Here is a 25,536-nt window from a genome sequence, read left to right as displayed (position 1 = left end):
TTTGCAAACCCTTTTCCCTGACACTTTTGTGTGCCGTTATGGCTGTCCCTTTTTTTGCCTTCGCTGCATTATTTTATCATCAGTAACTGATAAGCAGAATACATAAATATTGTATGTGTGCAGCCTTGCAGATGCACATAGCATTTAAGGAATCTACAAAGAGAAAAGTCACAACCAGTAACATATTTTTTTGTTGCAAGGGGATTGGGAAATAGAACATAGAATAGAATCATAGAATCATAGAGTTGGAAGAGACCACAAGGGCCATCGAGTCCAACCCCCTGCCAAGCAGGAAACACCATCAGAGCACTCCTGACATATGGTTGTCAAGCCTTTGCTTAAAGACCTCCAAAGAAGGAGACTCCACCACACTCCTTGGCAGCAAATTCCAGTGTCGAACAGCTCTTACTGTCAGGAAGTTCTTCCTAATGTTTAGGTGGAATCTTCTTTCTTGTAGTTTGGATCCATTGCTCCGTGTCCGCTTCTCTGGAGCAGCAGAAAACAACCTTTCTCCCTCCTCTATGTGACATCCTTTTATATATTTGAACATGGCTATCATATCACCCCTTAACCTTCTCTTCTCCAGGCTAAACATGCCCAGCTCCCTTAGCCGTTCCTCATAAGGCATCGTTTCCAGGCCTTTGACCATTTTGGTTGCTCTCCTCTGGACATGTTCCAGTTTGTCAGTGTCCTTCTTGAACTGTGGTGCCCAGAACTGGACACAGTACTCCAGGTGAGGTCTGACCAGAGCAGAATACAGTGGCACTATTACTTCCCTTGATCTAGATGCTATATGCAGCCCAGAATTGCATTGGCTTTTTTAGCTGCCGCGTCACACTGTTGGCTCATGTCTAGTTTGTGGTCAACCAAGACTCCTAGATCCTTTTCACATGTAGTGCTCTCAAGCCAGGTGTCACCCATCTTGTATTTGTGCCTCTCATTTTTTTTGCCCAAGTGCAATACTTTACATTTCTCCCTGTTAAAATTCATCTTGTTTGTTTTGGCCCAGTTCTCTAATCTGTCAAGGTCGTTTTGAAGTGTGATCCTGTCCTCTGGGGTGTTAGCCACCCCTCCCAGTTTGGTGTCATCTGCAAATTTGATCAGGATGCCCTTGAGTCCATCATCCAAGTCGTTGATAAAGATGTTGAATAAGACCGGGCCCAAGACAGAACCCTGTGGCACCCCACTAGTCACTCTTCTCCAGGATGAAGAGGAACCATTGATGAGCACCCTTTGGGTTCGGTCAGTCAGCCAGTTACAAATCCACTGAGTGGTAGCATAGTCAAGACCGCATTTTACCAGCTTCTTTACAAGAATATCATGGGGCACCTTGTCAAATGCCTTGCTGAAATCAAGGTAGGCTACATCCACTGCGTTCCCTTCATCTACCAGGCTTGTAATTCTGTCAAAAAACGAGATCAGGTTAGTCTGACATGACTTATTTTTCAGAAATCCATGCTGACTATTGGTGATCACAGCATTCCTTTCCAGGTGCTCACAGACTGTTTGCTTAATGATCTGCTCCAGAATCTTCCCTGGTATTGATGTCAGACTGACTGGGCGGTAAAGAACATGTAGGTATGATTCCACTGGAAGAGCAAACTTTTATGTCATTTGCTTCTTACTTAAAGGGTTCTTTTAAGATTTTAAAATACAGACTATAGAAAACAAGAAAGTCTTCTTCTTCTTCACACACTTCCACTTTTTAGCTTGTAATCTTAATCACACCAATGTGATCTTATAAAGCCTCAATTGATCTACTCCTGTCTCTTGTCGTGTGCATGCCCCCTATTGTATTGCCCTTGTTCCCATAATCTGGAGCAGGGGTCAGCAAACTTTTTCAGCAGGGGGCCAGTCTACTGTCCCTCAGACCTTGTGGGGGGCCGGACTATATGGGGGGGAATGAATGAATTCCTATGCCCCACAAATACCCCAGAGATGCATTTTAAATAAAAGGGCACATTCTACTCATGTAAAAACATGCTGATTCCCGGACCATCCATGGGCCGGATTTAGAAGGTGTTTGGGCCGGATCTGGGCCCCGGGCCTTAGTTTGCCTACCCATGATCTGGGAGCCTATGGGGCATAGCATTGCAGGCACCTGAGGGCAGTTTACGTAAGTAGCTGATAAAATGCTGCATTTTCAGGACCCTGGATAGCTCCAATCAGACAGTTTCCTCTGTTGAGGGTCTGGAGCTCAAGGGAGACCTTTTATTCCTCTTGGGCCAGACTACCATTCCCAGATTCTGTCCACCTTCTGAAGAAGTCCCCTGGTCTAGCACTTCATCGTCTCTCACTCAGCTCCTACCTTGTGCATGGATTGTGCTGGTGAGCAGGCACTGGGAAGCCCGAGGCCCCTTGGTGCATGATCTCTTAGGAGAATCTGGCTGATCTATCTTAGGGTTCCAGGTTGGGGGTCTCTAGCTCAAGGGTTTCCTGTTGAGAAGTCCTGGCTTAGGCTTGGTGTCAGGGTCTGAGACTGGGTTTAGCTCCTCTGTAGTTTGTGTCAATGACATTCCGTATCTCGCTGGTGCATTCTCCTCTGTGTCAGAGTCCCAGGTTCTGCTCCGATCTCAGGAATTTCTGGTTCCCAGAAGTGGCCTCTGGAGATTCAACTATCCCTTTTCCCCCTCCCAAGAGAGGGTTTTAGATCTGGATGGGGAACAGCAACCATTGTAAGAGAGGATGGAGAGAACTGACTCAAATAGATGACATGCACATCAAATAAAAGACTGCTTAGACAGGGTCTGGTTGCATTGGTCACAGCACTCAGGGAGTGTTTCTATGGAGGTTTAAGCTTCTAGAGTCTTGAATACGTGGGTCTACAAAGCAGATGGCTCTGAACACATGGCATTCCGATCACTGACCACTCAATGCACAGATTCTCACAGAAACTCGTTTCACATTCTGAGCCATAAACATTTTTTGGGGGGGGGGTGATGCCACATGATTCATGATGAGCAGCATGGTGCTGGAAAAACACATTCAGAACTAGGTAGAGCAAACTTCAATGACACCAGCACTTTTTGTATACATTAATACTGTACTTGTTGAACTCTAGCTCACAGGCAGTTTGGATTTCCCTGTACCAGACTTGAGCCAACTACCAAGAAAATTTCTTTTTTGGCCAAATATTTTGCTTAGGAGAGTTTAAAAAGTGATAGGCCAGAGCAAATCAAGTGGGATGTGCTGAAGGAACTCCCCAAGGAGAGAATCCTCCCGCTACTATTTTGATGGCATTTTAGGCCATTTTGCAAATTACACACAAATAAGTGGTTATTGTGTTGTTTGATCTCAGATTATGTAGCAGAATGATTGCTGGCTTACCTTAATCCAAGTTTGAGCATTTCACATGCAGCCAGTTCCACTCTCCCTCAAAGTCTAAAAATTGGTGTCTTCCCTGACTGATCTAAGTGGGGCTCATATTGAAGCTATTTTTTATTTATTTTTTGCACATGTCTTAATCAGAGTGGGTCCTTTTAAAGAGCTTAGCTTGAACAATCTTGTATCTGGGCTTCATTGTACTATATTTGTCTATCATGCTCTTGGATCTTTCTGCATGACATAACTCTGTCTAGCCTAAAAACTATGTAATGAAAGTTACTTACAGTGAAAGCCATAAAGTGCTTAAGCCAGTTTTCTTGCACTTAAGCACCATAAGGGCAAGTCCTATGTGTTAAATATATTCTCCTGTTCTTCTACCACACTCCAGGGCTTATAGGAACCTATGGAAGTTGCACAAACCAGTACCAGCCATATTTGTTTTGAAGAAAAGTTTTTTATTGATTGACATGTGGGGGTGTGCTGAATGGCCTTGCCACCCTCCAACATTCATAGGTACTTGCTTGAAAATTACATCCCTGAAATTGGGCCAGCTGTGCTAAGCAGAAGGAACTGGCACCTCACTATTCAACTCAACTCTTTTGAAATAAGTCTCACTGGTGTCCATGGAAATTGCCTCTTGGGAGAAAGGAACGTGCTCAAGAACTTTGTCGGGTTTATTTTTGAGTGAACACAGATGGGGCTTTGGGGGTGGGGTGCTCCAAAGCTATCAATTATGAGCATACATTTGCAAGTGATTAATTTCAAAAAAAGTCATCCAGGGTGCATTGACTATCGCAATTAGCAGATTTGCCAACTGTGAACTTGAAACTTCCCTCTTGGCTTGATTCCAGCTTGCACATGCCAGAACTGAAGAACAGGTCTTTCTGCTAAAAAGCAGCATAGAAATACTTGAAATAAATTAAATGCTAGAAATGAGAAAAATAGAAGGCTTGGGTCGTAAAAGGAAAGTAGTTTCTAAAGAGCTTACCGCTGAGTGCTGAAACCTTGGGAAATAATATAGGAAAATATGCTCACTGCCATAATTTGTGTGGGTCGCCCAGTGGTTGGTGAGATCTGTTGAAACTAAGAACTTAAGATCATAAGAAGAACTGACTGGATCAGGCCAATGGTTCATCTAATCCTGGATCCTGTTCTCATTGTGGCCAATCAGCATATGGGATTGAACTCTGGTCCTTGAGAGATTAGAACTGTTCGTTACTGCCATAAATGATGAATTTCATAAACAAGGTGTTTGGCAGCATATGTTCCGACTCCTCCTGCTCTGTACTTTCAAAATTAGTCACTTCCCTCCTCTGTTTAGGAACCAGCTCCAGGTTTTTTCAACTGTCAGTCCCTACTCTGTTTTGTTTTTGGGCTCAGCTGTGATTCAATGATATCTTATGTAATGGTATCCCAGAGTAATATCTTCTTTGCCCTAGATGATGGGAAAGTGCCTAAAAGTTAGGTCTAGAGTCATTCCTGAACCATGGTCATCTTCCCAGTTGTGTAATGGTTGCACCCACTGTCAAATATGGTACCCTCCCAATGGTTTGGACTACAGCTCCTGTCAGCCCCAGCCAGCATGACCAAAGCTCAGGTTTGATGGAAGTTGTAGTACAAAATATCTGAGGGGCAAAGGTTTGGGAAAGGCTGATCCATTAGACCAAATGTTGTGGCTTTTGGATCAAGCTCACTGAAGAAGCACGACAACTTGCAACAGTACAGCATGTAGATCCATGTTGGGGTTGACTGACTATTATGATAGATAGATACTACATTTGTAACAGCCCTATTTGAGACCATTCCTGTTTCCAATCCCCCAGCTCTACGTATAACTGAGGTTGTGAAAAGGAGTTAACAACATGCCTTGACCTACTTACTGCTCCCGGCACATATGGCTTGAATTTTGACCTGTAGAAGAGCTTCTGGCATTTGGAAAGTTCGTTGTTTTTCTCTGCTAAAAAGCCTTCACTATACCTTTGTAGCCTGGAACATATTACAAGATGCATTCTTATATGACAGGGGGCACCCAACAGGCTACAAGGTGCCCATTCATCTTCTGAGACTGAATATTGCAGAGGAAAGTCAGTCATGCTGGACAGGCACTTCTTTTAGGAAAGAAACTTGTCTGCCATTACTGATCTTTCGGTTGAGCTCCTCCATCCCAATATGCTCCCAGGGAATCTACAGTTCCTAAGGGATACAGTGGTGAATTGCCACCAACTGTGAAGGTGCTTTTCAGATGTCCATGACTCGACCTCATCATGTCTCATTCAGCTAGGTTGCTGTTGATGTGGGCATACAACAGGGGTGTGTGCAAGGCCAGGCCTTCCTCAGAGTGCCACCTGTTTGTTCCCTATTGTGGCTGGGTTGTTATCGGGTCAGCTGCATGCAACTGAATTGCAAGTGGGTTGTCAACATCGGACCCAGAAACAACTTGGATCAGCCAGTGCTGATAATAATAATAATAATAATAATAATAATAATAATAATAATAATAATTTTTATTTATACCCCACCCTCCCCAGCAAGACCAGGCTCAGGGCAGCTAACACCAGGTATAAAACAACTGATTAAAATACAACTTAAAAACAAGATTAAAATACAACATTAAAATGCAGCATCATTTCAGTAGAAACTCAAATCAAAAGCTTTTGGGGGATGAAAACGTCAAATCTTCACCAGGCTGGTCCTTCACCAGACTGGTCCTACATGGGCCAGGAAAAAAGCCAAGGAAGTCCCCAAATAGGAGTTCCATCACAGAAGGAGAAAGGAAAAAGGATAGAGGGGAAGGGGGTCAAGTTGATTCCAAGCCAAAGGCCAGGTGGAACAACTCTGTCTTACAAGCCCTGCAGAAAAAAATCAGATCCCACAGGACCCTGGTCTCATGAGACAGAGCGTTCCACCAGGCCGGAGCCAGTGTTGAGAACGCCCTGGCTCTGGTTGAGGCTAATCTGACTTCCTTAGGGCCCGGGACCTCTAGGGTATTGCTGTTTATGGACCTTAAGGTCCTCCGCGGGGCATACTGGGAGAGGCGGTCCCATAGGTACGAGGGTCCTAGGCCGCAAAGGGCTTTAAAGGTCAAAACCAGCACCTTAAATCTGACCCTGTACTCCACCAGGAGCCAGTGCAGCTGAAAAAGCACTGGGTGAATATGCTCCCATGGCAAAGACCCTGTGAGGAGCCTCGCTGCAGCATTCTACACCCACTGGAGTTTCTGGGACAGTTTCAAGGGCAGAGTGAATTACAATAGTCAAGCCTGGAGGTGACCGTCGCATGGATCAGGTGCCCTGTTTTTCATATTGATAGCAAGTGCCCCTAATGAGCCCCCTCGCTGTTTCACACAGCTCCGTCCTTTAGCAGACAAGCCCTCTGCATCTCCATATAGTCAGAGACACTTAGTCCCGATGAATGTACTGACTGTGGAAACCCTGAGACCTCTGTAGGAATTTCAAGCAGGTGATGTCCGATATGAGGTGAGCTCTGCATTACATCAGCATCAATTTTCTGACTTTCAAAGCTTCCTGGTCAGAGAAGGCCTCTGGTAACTTGGGGTCTACATTGGACCGTACGCCCTGCAGGGTGAGGGCTGCCTTCTTGTGTGTTTAAGTACAGCTTCGTAAGTAACTGACGTGACATTGTGATGATTGCTTCTCTAAAGGACTTGTGTGGCTGCTTCCTATTATTTAGGAGAGTTATGTGTTTGTTCCAGCAGAGAAAGGACAGAGGTGCAGCTCACAAACTGCACGTTACACATGCCGGAGTATTGAGACTTTGTGTGCTTTTCCCTGAACCAGTGCCAAAAAGGGCTAATTAACGGGAAGCCAAATGGCAGTGCTAGGAATATATATATTGAAGGGGGGGGGAACACTACCACAGTAATTTGTCGTGCTACAGTGCATTGCTGAGCCCCACATCTTCATAATATCCACGTCAAGAATCTGCCGAGGGAGAGATTTGTCAGAGTCGAAGGCAGCGGGATTTCGAATCCTGTGTGAGAGTTGGCTGTCTTACTGTGCACGTATCACCAGTCCAGTGATGATAAAAGGACTCTGAGCATCTTGAAAGCTTGCAGTGTGGCCTGGCAAACGGCTTCTCTCTCTCTCTCTCTGATGTAATGGATGAGTGTTCAGTCTCGCCTCAAATCCACAAATTCGCTAGGCACCCAGGCAGCACAATTCTGTGCAGTAAGTCACACTACATTCAACAGGGCTTGCTCCCTAGTAAGTGCCTGTAGAATTGCAGCCTTAGGCAAGCCTCTCAGTACTGCTAGTGCAGGGGTCAGCAAACTTACCGCACCTCAGGCAGGTGTCTCCAGCACTGATTGCATGGCGGGCTGGAGGGCGGGGGAGCGCGTGCCCATACACGTGCCCACACACTACAGTGGTACCTCAGGTTACATACGCTTCAGGTTACAGACTCCGCTAACCCAGAAATGGTACTTCAGGTTAAGAACTTTGCCTCAGGATGAGAACAGCGCGGCAGCAGCAGGAGGCCCCATTAGCTAAAGTGGTGCTTCAGGTTAAGAACAGTTTCAGGTTAAGTACGGACCTCCGGAACAAATTAAGTACTTAGCCCGAGGTACCACTGTATTTCCGGCACACTTCCGGGTCGGAGGAGCACCGGAAATGGCTTGTGCGCATGTGCACGGGCCTCCTCCGACCTGGATGTGCACCAGAAATAACGCTTGCGCATGCACACAAGCTATTTCCAGTGCTCCTCTGACCCAGAAGTGGGCAGCCATGCAGCACAGCGCCAGTAAGAGTGGGCGGTGGGGGTTGCTGCGGGCTGGATAAATGAATCCCTTGGGCCTTATCTGGCCCACGGGCCTTAGTTTGGGGACCCCTGTGCTAGTGGAAGCCCCTTACAAGGAATTCCACGCACACCATGAGGCTTCTTCCCTCCCTAAGCCCCCTGAGTGCATCGTCTAAATTGGCTGGGGGTGGGGAGAGTGTGAGAAAAAACCCCAGAACAAAATAGAAGGGGAAGAGTGGGTAGATTGTTCCAACAGGCAAGCAGAGATACTTGAATTGATGGAGCAATCGGCTTATTACTCTGTCAAATTCCTCCTGATGTAAAGTCCCACCCCTCTTATATTTATATCCTGCCTTTATTCCAGGCAACTCAAGGCAGTGTATGTGGTTCCCTGCCCCCACTTAAAAAAAAATAATCCTCACCCCAGCCCTGTAAATTAAATTGCAAAGAATCTGTAATCCAGTATTTGTTGGGGGATGATATTCCCGAAACTACTGAGATTGTATCAGGATATTTAGCCAAGATTTTTAAAGTCAAATCTAAAATTACTTAATTTTATTTAATGGTGGCTATTGAGTCTTTTGTATGTTTTATGTCTTTAATATGTCTGGATTACCATTATTTTCATGGATGGTTTTCCTCCAATGGTTTTATTGTCTAAATTATGCCAATAAAGGCTGAACAAATGAATGAATGGGGGGGGGGGGAATAGGCCGAGAGATGACTGGCCTGAGAGTGTTGCCTAGTGGCTAGAGCGTAAGCTCTAGTCTTATCCTCTTTCCACCATGCCACATTGGGATACTATTGTAATACTATGACGATACTATGTTACTATATGTAATACTATGACTCCATATCGACCCAGATGTCCAGGCTGAACGATGGGGGTGGAGATGCTCCTTCAGGTATATAGGACCGAGGCCGTTTAAAGGTCAGCATCAACACTTTGAATTGTGCTTGGAAATGTACTGGGAGCCAATGTAGGTTTTTCAGGACCAGTGTTATATGGTCTCAGCGGCCACTCCCAGTCACCAGTCTCATTGCCGTATTCTGGGTTAGTTGTAGTTTCCGGTTCACCTTCAAAGGTAGCCCCACCTAGAGCGCATTGCATTGAGCAGGCATAGGCAAGCTCAGCCCTCCATATGTTTTGGAACTACAACTCCCATCATCCCTAGCTAACAGGACCAGTGGTCAGGGATGATGGGAACTGTAGTCCCAAAACATCTGGAGGGCCGAGTTTGCCTATGCCTGGACATGAAGGGACATGACAATGGTGTGCCACATTCATTTTCAACTTATATGGGGCTTTTGTGCTGTTTCCCCACCGATAACTCTGATATCAAAGCGTGCACAGAAGGAGGGAAATTTCTGTTTCATTCAGTGCATGTAATGTCCCCAATTCACTGCTAACAGTTCTTGTATTCTTCTCTGCCCGTGCAGGAGTTCTCTTTTGTCCCGTCGGACCCTGATGCTTTTGGGAATGAGCACCTGTGGCAGAAAGGCCCTGACTCTGCTTAGCAGCGTGTTTGCCGTGTGCGGATTGGGACTCCTGGGGATTGCTGTGAGCACAGACTACTGGCTGTACCTGGAGGAAGGGATTATCCTGCCCCAAAACCAGAGTGCTGAAATCAAGATGTCTCTGCACTCTGGGCTCTGGAGGGTTTGCTTTTTGGCAGGTACTGCGTTTTATTGAAAAGTGAATCTGTTTTTGCTTGCTGTCCCTGTGGCTAGTCATGTCTAGCAACTAATGTTTCTGAGTCCTGTGAGTTGTGCATTTTGATTAAATTTAGAATTAAGGTCTGTGAAATATTCCAGTTATATCATGCATGGATATGTGCACAGTTTTAATTTCCACCACCTTGGGGTGGGGAGAATGGACAGGTGGCCCATTTTGAAGTTGTTGGAATATTCCAGTGAGTCACTGGATTGGTTCACATGTGCAATTCACTATGTGGATTTGCGTAGGCTCAAATATATATATATATATATATATATATATATATATATATATATATCTCATGTCTTAATGCAACCTCAGTCCGCAGCCACTCCATTATTAAAATAATAATCTATTATTTATACCCCGCCCATCTGGCTGGGTTTCCCCGGCTACTCTGGGCTGCTCCCAACCGAATATTAAAAAGACAATACAGCATTAAACATTGTAAACTTCCCTAAACAGGGCTGCCTTCAGATGTCTTTTAAAAGTCAAATAGTTGATTATTTCCTTGACATCTGATGGGAGGGTGTTCCACAGGGCGGGTGCCACTACCAAGAAGGCCCTCTGTCTGGTTCCCTGTAACCTTGCTTCTTGCAATGAGGGAACTGCCAGAAGGCCCTCGGTGCTGGATCTCAGTGTCCGGGTAGAATGATGGGGGTGGAGATGCTCCTTCAGATATACTGGGCTGAGGCCATTTAGGGCTTTAAAGGTCTGCACCAACACTTTGAACTGTGCTCGGAAACATACTGGGAGCCATTGTAGGTCTCTCAGGACCGGTGTTATGTGGTCTCAGTGACCACATTATCCACTGCCAATGGCTAATGGAGTTCTCCTGCAAGGCCCCGGAAATAGCTTGTGCGCTTGTGGAAGCGTTATTTGCGCATGCACAAGCCTTATTTCTGGTGCACATCTGGGTCGGAGGAGGCCTGTGCACATGCGTGCAAGCTATTTCTGGTGCTCCTCCGACCCGGAAGTGCGCCAGAAAAAGCATGTAGGCATGCGTATGGGCACACGCTCCCCCGCTCTCCGGCCCGCCGCACGATCGGCACTGGAGACACCGGCCCGAGGCGCAGTAAGTTTGCTGACCCCTGCATTATACTCTTGTCATGAAGATGAAACCTGTGCTATTGCTATATCAGTGGAGTTTACATATTTCTAAGCAATATTTAAAATTGGGCTGCTTGGTTTCTGTTCTTTTACTTGTGATATTTTAAAGGGCCCTTAGCCAAGCTAGACAAGTAAATACACCAATTACACAATTTGCAATTGTATGAATGGTTTAAAAGAAACAAATAACCATTGCAAGGGATCATGGTGGGAAGTATGGGGCTTGATGCCTTTGCTCCCCCAAAAAGTGTAAAATGGGCTTTTCCCATTCCAGGTGAAGAACGTGGGAGGTGCTTCACGATAGAATATGTCATGCCAATGAATGTCCAGCTGACATCTGAATCAACAGTCAATGTTTTAAGTAGGTGGTTATCTTTTCTTATTGCGGGAGCAGTGTTTATGTGTGTTCATTCTAACACCGGCTTTGCAGAGACGAGAAAAGAGGTCATGTGTTTTATCTTCAGAAAAGGACTGCATCAAAACATTGTGTATGGGAGAAGCCTTTGTTGTTGCGTTGCTTCCTGGGTTTCTTTGTAAAAGGAAAGTCAAGAGTTCATGAGCACATGTGGAAGGGAGACAGGAAGCCATTCCAATAGTCCTGCTAGGCTGGGCAGCTGTTTACATCAGCATCACAGTGTGACGTAGTTGTAGATCAATCCTTTCCACTTCAAGCAGCAAAGAGGATAGCAGAATGGCGCTCCTTTAAATTAGAGGGGGCAATAGCAAATTTTTTTTAAAAAAACTTTATTAAAGAATTTCAACATACCAAATTATCAAACCATATAATCACATACATTATTGCTCCCCCTTTCTCCCCCTCCCAACCCTCTCCCCCCCCCCGACCACGGACTTCCCTCAGCTCCTCTCTCTGATTTCTCTGCACATATTATTCTCTGCATGTTATAAAATTGTACTTATCCTTACATTATCTATCCATCATATTATCAACCAATGAATTTGTGTATGTTTATTCAAAACCTGCCAGGGAGTCCAATTCAACTTTGTTGTCTTTTTAAATAATTTGTTAAAAATTCCCATTCCTACTTGAAGTCACAGTTGTCCTTGTCTCACAATTTATAAGTCAATTTGGCCAGTTCTGCATAATCCATCAATTTCTCTTGCCACTGTTCTTTCGTCAGGATTTCCTCATTCTTCCATCCTTGTGCTATCAAGACTCTTGCCGCTATTGTAGCATACATAAATAAATTCTTTATTTTCCTTGCCAGGTCTTGTCCTACAATCCCTAACAAAAATGCTTCTGGTTTTTCTACAAATGTTGTTTTAAACATTTTTTTCAATTCATTGTATATCATTTCCCAATTTTTTTTAACTTCTCTACACTCCCACCACATATGATAAAAAGTGCCTTCTTTTTCTTTACATTTCCAACAAGTGTTTGAGCCGGTTTTGTACATTTTTGCTATCTGTACTAGTGTTATATACTATCTATACATCATTTTCATGTAATTTTCTTTCAGGAGGGAACAGTCTGTAAATTTTAAATCTATTTTCCAGTTTTTCCCAGTCCTCTAATTGTATATTATGTCCTATTGGGCAATAGCAATTCTGACACACACACCCATTCTCTAGAAACTCCCGCCACTGCCCACCAATCATGGCTTTGTGTACCAATCACATGCCCCACATTAGCCATGCATGGGAATGGCAGAATGATGCTAACCTAGCCAGCAAACATACAATAGACAATTGCTGTAAACTGATCTCTACGCTGCAGACCACCATGGCAAAGCAAGAAGGAATCTACTGGTAACAGACACTGATAACTGTTCCCTGCAGACAGGTGTTTGAATCTCCTTGTAGCACAGAGATAATCTGGAACCCCCTTTTTCCATGGAATCAAGGCACGACCTTTCTATCACAACGTTCAGCTAACTCTGTAACTCAATTGGAAATAAGTATCCATAGAGATAGGGGTGGATGAGAACGTCACTTTTAAGCAAACGGATATATTTTTGCATCTTTCCAATTATGATATGGATCAGAATGTAATTAGCTGACAGATTTGGCTGCATAAACATACCAAATTGCATCCTTTAAATGTGTGTTTAAACATAGAATGCGTTTAGAAATGTGTTGCACGTTGAGATAAAGCACAATATTTGTGTACTTTAGGATCACAGATGCGTTTGAGTACATATTGAAATAGGAATTTTCATATGGCTTATAAAAACAAGAGTAAACAGCGTAGATTTATGGGAAAATGAGTCTGAATGGGTCGGAGGGGCTTATGAATAAACACATGCAGAACTGGCACAGGGCAGAAATAGATTTCTGTGCATGGAGAACTTGCAGGCACCCCAGGAGAAGGTTCAATAAGTGGTACATAACTCAGGAATATGTGAAGGGCTGTAGGCTAATGAAGGAGGTGGGTGGGATTATGCTCCCATAGGGTCCCACAGACACTGCAAACAATAGAGTTGTATCAGGGTTACTGGGAGGGAAGCAAACATTTTGTAAAGTTGAGGACTGTATGTAGCGATGCTCACCTTGGAGCCACAGAAGCTGTTCAGTCTTAAGTTCCTAAGGCAATTTTTTTTCTGTGTTCCAAATGCTTCATTGTGCTTGGGAGCTAATCCCCCCTCTGATGAGTTACAGATTTAATGTAAGACATTTAATTATTGGCTTCGGCTAAATTTTAACCCCACCGGTCTATTACCTTTAGTATCACAAGATTGTCTTGAGAGCACTTGGACAGTGCCTCAACTTCCATCAGCCCCAGCCAGCATGGCCAATGGTCAGAAATGATGGGAGGAGTAGTTCGCCAATGTCTGGCAAGCCAAAGGTTCCAGCCACTCTAGGTGGCTCCCAACAGAATATTAAAAGCGCGATAGAACATCAAACATTAAAAACTTCCCTAAACAGGGCTGCCTTCAGGTGTCTTCTAAAAGTCAGATTGTTGTTTATTTCCTTGACATCTGGTGGGAGGGCACCACTACTGAGAAGGCCCTTTGCCTGGTTCCTGTAAACTCGCTTCTCACAGTGAGGGAACTGCCAGAAGGCCCTCGGAGCTGGACCTCACAACAACTCTCTGTGGTAGGTTAGGCTGAGAGGCAGTGACTGGCCCAAGGTCACCCTTCATGGCCAAATGGGGATTTAGACTTTAGTCTCCCAGGTCCTAGTCTGACTCCTTATCCACTACACCACACAAGTTTCTAAGGTCAGACTGTTTGTAACATGGGCATTCTATGTTTGGAAATATCCCACCGGGCGTGGGGTGAATTGGAGTCTAACCATTTGCTCCCATACCATGGTAGTGATCCAAGTCTACCCCCTGCAAAAAAGGAATCCTATTAGCTAAGAGGAGAAAATATCCTGCACTGTAAGTTCTCCAGGACTTTGTTGGACGAGGTGGAAGAATAGAGCACTGCAAATCTCAAAACTGAAAAGGATATTTTGTTTACTTGTGGGGTGGGGATAACATCTGCATTGTAAATGTTTCAGTGTTGACAGATGAGAAATGATATTTTAAAATGATCTTAGGTTTATCCCATTCCACAAAGTAAGCAAGCAACAGCAGCCAATGCTTCTTCTGAGATCTTTGCTTTGGCCAAAGTATTTGAAATTATTTTTTTAGGAGGAATTCACATAGGCCATCTACCCTTCATCTTTTTTTAAGCATCTTCTGTTGCTATAGCAATCCATATCTCTGTTTCTGGAACAGATGGTTTTGTATTTTGTGCTCACAAGAGACAAGTAAATAATTTGCAGCAATTAATATTACATTCTACCACCATCTATTTTACAGCTTTTTGAAGAGAGATGTTATAAAGATCAAAAGGTGGTATCCAACTAAGTTTTACTCAAAGTAGAGCCAGTGAAATGAATAGTCCTAAGTTAGTCATGTCTTTAAATTTTAGTGTGCCTACTCTGAGTAGCATCCACTACACCCCAGAGTGCAACTGCTGTCAACATGCATTCATTTGTTTTTGACAATTAGGCATGAGCTAAAGCCACAGGGGATGATATTTTGCTACAAGTGAGTGAACATTCATCCAGCAATGTCATAAAAATACAGTATAACAGTGCAATCCTATCTATGTAAGTCTACCCAGAAGTACATTCAAAGTGCCTTTCTCCCAGGTAAGTGGCTATAGAACTTGATGGGACTTGCTTCTGAGTGGACACGCCTGGCCGTGTGTTGCTAGTTATTTAGTGGGACACTAGGATATCTGACAATAAGATGCTTTCAGACTAACAACAGCTAAGAAAAGAAAGGGTGTAAAGTCCACAGAAAGTAGGGGTTTTCAAATTGACAGGTTTGTGTGGCCATATTTCACAGAGCTTCAGTTCTCAGTGTGGTATAAAAGTCAGTCCTTCTTCCCAGGGGATTCTGGGAATTATTGTCTCTTGGCAACTCTCAGCACCCTTAAACTACAATTCCCAGCATTCTTGGGGGGTGGGGAGAGCCATGGCTGTCAAAGTGGTACAATTTAAATATGTGGTGTTGCAGATATGGCACTTATTTCTATTCATATGTGAGGAGCATGCAGATTTAAAATAAAAACAAAAACAAAGCAAATTATGAGTCACAAGTGCAGAAAACGTTCTTATACACATGGTGTTATTTTACTAATTTTTATAGGGACGCATTGGCCATATTAACCTTTCTCATGTTATTTCTGCCCATTATATTTTACAGAGATGATTCGTTCTGCCACCCCATTTCCCTTGGTCAGCCTATTCTTCATGTTTATCGGGTTCATTCTCAGCAACATAGGGCATATTCGACCTCACAGAACCATCCTGGCCTTCGTATCTGGGATCTTCTTCATTCTGTCTGGTGAGTTTTAAGAATCTGACATTCTTATTTGCCAGCTCCTTAGTCTGCATCTGAAATCCAGTCTTTTGTGTTCACATCTAAGAAGGACGATGGAATTGGGGGGGGAGGACCAATTAAGAAAGTCAGTGTGTGACAGATTTTGATGTTGTATTCTGTCAGCCTGCTCAGCCCCAGCATAATATCATGCCACAGTTCTGCATTTGCCGCAGTAGGGCTTATTCCAAGTATCGAACAATCAAACAGATAATAATAATACAGTAGTAGTAATAATAATAATAATAATAATAATAATAATAATAATAATAATTTGTATACCATCCTATATCTGCAGGTCTCGGGGTGGTTACAACACAAAAGCACAATATAAAAGCACAAAATGCATAATAAAAGTAAAAACATCTCAGGAAAGTGTCATGGCTAGTGTGTCAGACTAGGCCTGAGGAAATCCAGGTTCAGATCCCCACACAACCAAGAAGGTTACTGGGTGGCGTTGAGTCAGTCACTATTTCTCAGCCAAACCTGCCTCACAGTGTTGTTACAAGGATTAAATGAGTGTGAGGAGAACTGCCTTGAGCTCCCTGGATGAAAGGGAGGACTTAAAACGCACTAAATAAATCAGCTCCCTTCACCCCAACTAAGTAAATTGGCTAAAATTGATGAGATGCAGCACTTTGGCTAAGTAGATGACTGTCACAAAAAATGTAAAAGGGTGGGTGTCAATGCATTAGCGTTGCCCTTGTTGCGACGCTCCCTGAGGAAAAGCTCTTTATTGAAGCGTGTCTCTGTGTGAGCTCTTTTCCCAAAGGTTTGCAGCCATTCCATGGAGATCCACTTTTCTCCATGGCCCTGTGGCAGTCGTGCCAGATATTCCAGATAGTAGCACGATTGCTGGAATGGACACACTGCAGAAGATGCTTCTGAAAGGCAATGATTTCACTACAGTCTGTCTCATAGTCCCATTTCTCAGCATTGTTGACAGGCCCTTTGTTTTATTTACCGTATTTTTTGCTCTATAAGACTCACTTTTCCCCTCCTAAAAAGTAAGGGGAAATGTGTGTGCGTCTTATGGAGCGAATGCAGGCTGCGCAGCTATCCCAGAAGCCAGAACAGCAAGAGGGATTGCTGCTTTCACTGCGCAGCGATCCCTCTTGTTGTTCTGGTTTCTGAGATTCAGCATATTTTTTTTCTTGTTTTCCTCCTCCAAAAACTAGGGGCATCTTATGGTCTGGTGCGTCTTATGGAGCAAAAAATACGGTACTTCCTTTCTTGCGTTTGGAGCCCCCTCCACCTTGAAGATTCATGGCAGCTTGTAAAGACAAAATGGGCAATCATGGCTGCATTGCATTGAACACAGTGGGGCTTACTTCTGAGTAAACATATAGAGATGTGCCCTGGGAATCAATGCAATTTCACCATCCTTTCACCAAACCTGCAAACCCAGCTGGTTTTACCATGTTTCCTAAAAGTGCTCAGGCTTAGATTTCGAAGGACAATTGGAGTCTAGCTCTTGCTAACTGAACCCGATAAAATGAGGTGTGTGCATGTACAATGCACGCATGCAAAATATTCTGTGGTGTTTGAACATTCTGCTGAAGCTCCAGACACGGTTTTTAAAAAATCTGGCACAATTCTTTCATCTTATGGTGGCTGGAGTTAACAGGGGATTGCTGGAACTTAGAAATAACCAGCCATCGTGTTTCCATTTGAGAGGAGAAGCTGATGGTTTATTCATAGCATTAAGTGAGTGTTAAACCAGCAGCTGTGAAGGCAGATCTTAAAAGCTTTCTCTCGTATCAAGAGCTTGTAGTTCAGAAGAACCATGTCTGAGAACATAAATATGTTGTTTAATTCAGCATAGGGTGCTCATTTCTCAGTGAGTGACTGTGGTTGCAGCCTCAGGGTAATGGCCAAGATTGTTACCTCAGGTTGCATGTTTCATCTTAGACCAGTGATGGAGTGTAGGGAAGCTGAGAGGGGATATGTTTATTAGATAATAATCTTCCTTCCTCACTTTTCGAGGATAGCAGAGTGCATTCTAAAAAAGGCTAGTTTCAGCCTTTTAATTAAACTAATCCAGGGTGCTTTAAGGCATACATACTGGATCCTCCTGGTACCTCACCCTTAAAACAATAACCACACAGACAATCTTGTGAAAGGTAAAAAATAACATTTACTCAGAATACTTGTTGAAGAGCGACAGATACAGCAGTTTTGTTCAGGCAGGCTTAAAATGGTAATCAGGTAACAAATACATGCTTTTAGTCCAGTTTAAAATGGATGGCTCAGACTTAGCATATGTTCTCACGTTCCTGGAAAGATGATGAGACATTGAGCAAAGAGGAAGTGCCCTGTTCAGGTGAGACTATATGTATGGCTACGGCCTCCCCTGACAGGCACAGTGGGAGTATCTCAGAGTTCTTTCTACAGGAAAAACTTTGAGCTCCTATCTAGCAAACATGCATTGTTGGTTTGACTGCATTTGTAAATATCCTGTTGTGGCCCTCCTAGTATTATTGAACTGCCCCAGGCAGCATTGCCAATGGGCTGCAGGTTCCCCAATCCCCATCCTTGCCATTGAGGAAACTGAATGGGTGCTTTGGAGTCTTACCCTGTGTGTGTGTATTTGTTCTAATCTCAAACTTTTCTCCACCCCAGGTTTATCTCTGGTTGTGGGGCTCGTTCTGTACATTTCCAGCATCAACGATGAGATGCTCAACAGAACCAAGGACTCCGAGACTTACTTCACTTATAGATATGGATGGTCGTTTGCTTTTTCTGCCATCTCTTTTCTCCTGACAGAGGTAAAGCTTGGCTGCGAGATCATTAGAAAGATTCTCTGTGTATTTTGATAGAGAATAATCTCATAATTTTATCTTGATGTGTCAATAGTTGATGCTCAACATCAGTATTTGATATCCAGGGATATTTATCATTCTCTAGCACAGGGGTGTAGTCAGAGGGGCCCTGGTGTGAAGCAGGCACCCCCAGCATGGTCTGGCCCAGCACTCCTCTCCTGGTGTCTGAGGAACCAATGCTCACAGAGAGAAGCTCTAGGCCAAGCCATGCTGGCATGGGAGCACCTCCAAGTGCCGCATCAGCTGGCTGGGCAGCACGTGGTTCTTGCACTGCTGTCCCTGGATCCCAGCCTCACGTGAGGCTGGGATCAAGGGGTGCATGGCTTGGAACCAGGGAAGGTAGTGTGAGGAAGGTGCAAGAGCCATACTGCTCAGGACTGTTGTCACTCCAGCATGGAGACAGGCTTTGCCGCTGATCTGACTTGCAGTAGAATTTAGTAAATGATGTATAACCCTCATTCATCAGCCCCTCTGGAGGTGAAGTGCGGCCATGTTTCTGGTTCCATCCCCACACATCCATGGGCGGTAGGCTTTGGCTATACATTCATACCTTGGGTTAGAGATGCTTCAGGTTGCGCGTTTTCGGGTTATGGACGCACTGAAACTCGGAATTGGTTACTTCTGGGTTTCAGCGCCGAATCACAATCCACACATGCGCAGATGTGGCACTGCGGGTTGTGAACGTGCCTCCCACACGGATCACATTCGCAAGCCGAGCATCCACTGTATATCAGTATATTACCCAGGACTGTTATGCGGGCAGACCACAATGACGGCTTCACTCAGCAGTATATCACTGGTGAAACTGCCTCTGCCTCAAGTGCACTGAGGGACAAACCAGCTGCAGCCGGGCACTGGAGGCAGAGGACTCAGGAGCAGTGGCGGTTTCATCAGCAACATACCGCTGAGTGAAGCCATCATCACTGTCTGCCCCTCATAGCGGCAGAGGAAGAAACAAGCTGCATCAGTGAGGCACAATAGAGCATGTTCCTCCCGCTGCTTAGCTGAGGAGTGTGCCAAAAGTTTTAGGGAGCTGTCAGGGGCTCCCCAGCTGAGAGAGTCCAGCTCCTGCTTGCAGCCGAGCTGCTCAGCTGGGGACGTGCGGGTCTGTCACACTGTTCCCTGGCGGGGGAGGGGGTAGGTGGCTGCGTGCCCCCTCAAGGGAGAAGTTTAAAGGAGCCCCCACCTCACCTCCTGCTGGTGGCAGGGTGTGGGCCTCATTAGACTCCTGCCCTGCCAAGGCAGCCGTGGCTCTCTGATGCTGCCAGGCCCTTGCAGACCCAGCAGCTGCATGTGGAGGAGTGGAGAATCAAACCTGGTTCACCAGATTACGAGTCCACCGCTCTTAACCACTACACCACACTGGCTCTCAGAAAGGAGTCTGGAGGGTGGCTGCCATTCAGGCCATGGTGGTCTGAGCCTGTGACGAGGGGAGGGAGAAAGAGGCTCAAAGCCGCCCCATTCCCAAAGGAGGGGGCAGCTGCCAAAGCCTCATGCCTCTCCTTGGTGGGCAGTGGCAGCACTCCTCGCTCATCCTCTCAGCTGACCCAGAGGCGGACATCCCTTCACCAACCAAGAGCAGAAGAAGCACCACCGCAGCCGCAGCCCTGAAGGCTCAGTGCGGCTTGGCAAGTGAGGGAGCTTGTTGTGATGGTAGCTTGTGCCGTTTCAAAAACCTGCCCAGGGTGATGGCCTCACCCTGCTTGGGGTGGGCATGTGGGGCAGGACACAAGGCACCCCCTGCATGCCACAGTCTGGGCGGGGAAGCTGCCACCAACTCACCTCCCACTCTCCACTCCTGGGTCAATCCTTGTGCAGCTCCTTCATATGCCCCAGTGCAGGAGCCATCGTGGGGGTGCCTGGTCATGCCGCTGCACTTATGTCCTGCTTGTGGGCTTTCTAGAGACATCTGGTTGGCCTCTGTGAAAACAGAATGCTATACTAGTTGAGCTTTTCTTTAGGAGCCAGCACCAGTCATTGACATAACCAATAAATTCCAGATTCCTCCCATCCTCTCCCTGCCAAGTTTTACAAAAGCAACACAGAGAAGGAAGCTGACAGCCAGTGCCACCTCCTAGACTGGTTGTAAGGAAGTACACAGGTGAGGGCAGGCCGAGGGAATGCCAAGCTCGATGTAGGGTAGTGCCCTAATGGACCAACCTCCCCTGTCTTTGCACATGTAGGAAATAACAGATCAGTTGTTCCCTCTGCTCAAAGGTGATGTTCCCCTCTTGCCTACACTGTCACTTGCTTGGATTCTAACCCACCCTCCAAAAACAAGAATGCCTTACCTGTAAACTTGAGGGGGCTGTGGAGCTGCAAGCATCCCTCCTGCAAAGCAGTCCTTCATGCATTTAGAAATCGGAAGTACCTATCTGTTAGGGGACACATAAAAAGAATGGGTTTGTCAGGTCAAAATACGAACAGGCTTGGTTTTTCATAGATTGCTTTTCTTCCAATTATAAATTCATTGCTTCTTTAAATTACATTTAAATCACAAAGTAGTTGGTGGCAAAACACTGGAATAGGTCTGTCCCTTTCACTGGAAAGAAGTGGAACAGGACCACAGGGTGTGAGAAGGGACATTCAGTGTATAGAAACGAGCATGTACTCCTCAAAGGTGGGTACATTTGCTCAGGCAGCCATCAGCATCCCCATAATCAATTAACCATGTCTCTTTAGCAAAGATAAAGGGACCCCTGACCATTAGGTCCAGTCGCAGACGACTCTGGGGTTGTGGCGCTCATCTCGCTTTATTGGCCGAGGGAGCTGGTGTACAGCTTCTGGGTCATGTGGCCAGCATGACTAAGCCGCTTCTGGCGAACCAGAGCAACGCACAGGAACACCGTTTACCTTCCTGCCAGAGCAGTACCTATTTATCTACTTGCACTTTGATGTGCTTTCGAACTGCTAGGTTGGCAGGAGCAGGACCGAGCAACGGGAGCTCACCCCGTCGCGGCAATTTGAACTGCCGACCTTCTGATTGGCAAGTCCTAGGCTCTGTGGTTTAACCCACAGCGCCACCCGCATCCCCATGTCTCTTTAGAGCATCCCATTTTGTTTCCCTTTTAGCCCAATCTCCATACATTCCTCCACTGCCTGGTGCAATTGACAGGCGGAGGATGTGGTCTCACAGTACATTTCTGGACTGTAGGCTTACCACCTTCAAGTCACAAGCAGAACCACAGAGAAATTATGTGAGCTAGGCCTCCTTATTTATGCTAAGAAGCATTAGCATTATACAAAGAATACAGCAGCAGAAATCCTGTTCCTGTGAAGTCCTGTGTTGCATATAATTCTGCACAATGGCTTAAGTAACACCAGGATAACAGGAAGCGAAACATGTGCTTTCCTTTCACCAACTCAAAGACTCCTGATCCCAGTGCAGCAGCTTCCATTGGCACTGTTGTCCCAGTGGTTTCTGCCAGCTCCTCTTTGGAGCAGTTTTGCTTCATAACAGTGGCTTGAGCGCTCTGGTAGTGGGGGGATAGAGTGGAGGAAAGAGCCACTCAGACTATGCTCCCCACAGAGCGTGCTGTGATGTCCTTTCACTGTTGGCAAATGAGTACTGGCCATAACGTATAGTCAAAGGGGAGGATTGCACATTCCCAGAGAGAAGATGAAGACCATTTGACTTACCAGCCAAAGAAAATCCGCCTGCACTACAGACTGAAATAATATGTTGGGACAAGATGTTCAGTTATAACAACTCCAGCTGGGAGCGATATTTCTGAAGTATTAATGCATGCAAAAATTCTGCATGTCAAATCCCCCAGCAGCCTCACAACCAAAACACACTCCTACCCTCAGAGGGACATCATATGATATAAGGAAGCTACCTTATATCACTGCTGCCTAGAGTCCCATCAGGGAAAAAGGAGGGGAATCAAAGAACCATAGACTTGTGGAGCTGGGATCATTCTAGTCCAACCCCCTGCAATGCAAGACTGTGCAGGTGTCCCATATGGGGATTGAACTTGTGACCTTGGTGTTATCAGCACCATACCCTAACCAACTGAGCTATCTTAATAATAATAAGACATTGAGTCAGGCTATTGGACCATCTAGCACAGTCTTGTCTATGCTATCCAGGGTTCCTAACAGGGGTCATTCCCAGCCTTACCGGGAGTGGCCAGAGATTGAATATAGACCCTTCTACCTGCAAAGCAAAGCAAAAAATAATAATTTGCAAAGCAAAAAATATAGACCCTTCTACCTGCAAAGCAAAGGGACGCGGGTGGCGCTGTGGGTTAAACCACAGAGCCTAGGACTTGCCGATAAGAAGGTCGGTGGTTCGAATCCCCGCGATGGGGTGAGCTCCCGTTTCTTGGTCCCAGCTCCTGCCAACCTAGCAGTTCGAAAGCACGTCAAAATGCAAGTAGATAAATAGGTATCGCTCCGGAGGGAAGGTAAACGGCGTTTCCGTGCACTGCTCTGGTTCGCCAGAAGCAGCTTAGTCATGCTGGCGACATGACTCGGAAGCTGTACACCGGCTCCCTCGGCCAATAAAGCAACATAAGCACCGCAACCCCAGCGTCGGTCACAACTGGACCTAATGGTCAGGGGTCTCTTTACCTTTTTACCTGCAAAGCAGTTTCTGTACCACGGAGCTACAGACCTCCCTCAAACGCTAAGGCAGCAGCAAGGTCCAGAGTGGGGATATTTCATGGTTGGTTTGCCTGTCTAGCTCATCAGCATGTCACATCCTGTCAGAACATTAGAACAGCAACCCCAGTCCTTCCGACAACTCGAGCAATGCCTTTGTTTTTGCTCTCCTTTCCAGAGCGCAGGTGTCATGTCTGTCTACCTGTTCATGAAGAGATATACCGCAGAGGAGATGTACAGGCCTCATCCTGGCTTCTACCGCCCACGGCTTAGCAACTGCTCCGACTACTCTGGCCAGTTCCTCCACCCGGATGCCTGGGTTCGTGGACGCAGCCCTTCCGACATCTCCAGCGATGCATCTCTCCAGATGAACAGTAGTTACCCTGCTCTACTGAAATGTCCAGATTATGACCAGATGTCGTCCTCTCCATGTTGAATCGAAAGTAACTCCTTCGCCTTTTAGGAATGAAAACCTGGTGGAGGCTGTTGTGTCCTCAGTATGTACTTTTTAAAAAATAAATAAAAAGCCCACTCTTACAGGACAATCCCTCTCCATTTATACAATTAGTGAATAATATTAATTCTTACCTAGAGTTTAAACGGGTTCCCGCAGCGATGCACATATGCATATCCAGAAAACTACAGTGGAGATTTTGATCCTGCAGCTAGTCCATATGCCCAGATCTCTTGGAGTCACGAGATAGTGTGGAAAAGATACAGGATCGTACCCAGCGGAAGCTTGAGACCAGAAAGATACTTGTAGGGTTTTCGTAATGGCAACCTGTGATAAGCAACAAAAGTTTGCGGATTAGAATATGTTCATTGTAAAACATTACCAGAATAAGATGTAAATGTCCATTCCTAGTGAATGATCGTAAGAAAACTGCAGATTGGTGCCATTGTCTTCAAGCTGGAAGGTAGAATTTTAGAATTAACTAAAAGTACTTCCCCTTGGCAGTATTTCATTATGAATTGAGGTTGGGGTTTTCATTAGGAACCAGACAATTAGCCCTCACCAATTATCCCTTTCCATTCCGGTGAGGCTAGTCCTCAATCCAATTTGATAACTTCATGACAAACCCTCTGACATTGCAATTCAACACGTTGAAATAAGGTGCCTGGTGCTCTGCACATGTAAACATAATCTATTCTTCTGATATCAGACTGAAAATATAGGCTCTGAAGTAATAAAGGATCCAAATATAATTTGGCACTTAATACGTGGTCTTAGAGCTGAGTGAATAGGGGATATGATAATTTATGCCCTGCAAAAACCAAGCCCAAAGGCTTCATTCCAGCAATCAGCTTTAGTTTATTTTGCTATTTTCCTTTATTTGGGAAACCCACTGCAATGGAAGCGCTTGTATGATAACTGGCGCCTCAGGGGATTGATTGGGTCATGTTGGCATTCAGCTCTGCCTGTAAATAAAGTATACAGAAAAGAAAAGTTCATATCTGTATGTTGTACCATGTGTATATTATGGCTAGATTGTTCAGAGAACTGCAGTCAAATGTACAGAATACAGTAAGCTGATTTGCTGCTCTGAAAAACGTAAGTGTACAAAATTCTATGTACATGCCAGTTTTTGTTTCCACTCTGAAGTTATCCTGAGTTGTAATCAAAAAGAATCCAGACTTTCAGTCTGTTTGCAACATATTTGTAAAAATTAATTATGGTAAAAAATAAAATAATGACAAAGATTCCGAAAACACTCAAGCCGTTGCAGCTGGGATGACTGTTCTCATTGAATAACACAGGATCGTGAACAAATACACATATTGGAGCTGGTATACTTTTTGATCTTACATGCCCAGTATTTCCTTCCTTACTAGATGTGCCAGTTGCTGGTGTTAAATTTGTCTCTGTATGTAATAATGAAATAGCCACCAATTTTACTTCCAGGATTCCAAGTTTTCCATCTCAGATTATGGAATTGAAATGTGAAATTAATTATTCTGTCTTAAAGGTAAAGGGACCCCTGACCATTAGGTCCAGTCATGACCGACTCTGGGGTTGCGGCGCTCATCTCGCTTTATTGGCCAAGGGAGCCGGCGTACAGCTTCCAGGTCATGTGGCCAGCATGACTAAGCCACTTCTGGCGAACCAGAGCAGTGCACGGAAACGCCGTTTTCCTTCCCGCCGGAGCGGTACCTATTTATCTACTTGCACTTTGATGTGCTTTTGAACTGCTAGGTTGGCAGGAGCAGGGACCGAGCAACGCGAACTCACCCGGTCGCAGGGATTCGAACCGCCAAACCTCTGATCAGCAAGTCCTAGGCTCTGTGGTTTAACCCACAGCGCCACCCGCATCCCTCTAAACTCATGCGCAATGGAGCCCTGCCCCCTCCCCCAAAGCTAAAATCCCACT

At 45.2% G+C, this 25,536-nt stretch overlaps 1 protein-coding gene across 2 annotated transcripts in view; it reads left to right on the top strand.

Moving 5' to 3' along the window:
* CACNG5 (calcium voltage-gated channel auxiliary subunit gamma 5) overlaps positions 1–24,893 on the top strand; it is a 59,275-nt gene extending 34,382 nt beyond the window's left edge. For both annotated transcript variants that reach the window (XM_053375352.1, XM_053375353.1), the window contains exons 2-6: positions 9,520–9,755; positions 11,181–11,267; positions 15,567–15,707; positions 18,363–18,508; positions 23,346–24,893. In XM_053375352.1, the coding sequence (XP_053231327.1) occupies positions 9,520–9,755; positions 11,181–11,267; positions 15,567–15,707; positions 18,363–18,508; positions 23,346–23,603 (868 nt within the window). In that variant the 3' untranslated portion in view covers positions 23,604–24,893. The remainder of the gene's footprint in view (positions 1–9,519; positions 9,756–11,180; positions 11,268–15,566; positions 15,708–18,362; positions 18,509–23,345) is intronic.
* Positions 24,894–25,536: the final 643 nt, after the last annotated feature.

This window comes from Podarcis raffonei, chromosome 2, assembly GCF_027172205.1.
Source record: "Podarcis raffonei isolate rPodRaf1 chromosome 2, rPodRaf1.pri, whole genome shotgun sequence".
NCBI classification, from domain to species: Eukaryota; Metazoa; Chordata; class Lepidosauria; order Squamata; family Lacertidae; genus Podarcis; species Podarcis raffonei.
Note: the sequence above shows the minus strand (reverse complement) of the source record. Positions and strands in the feature narration are given on the sequence as shown.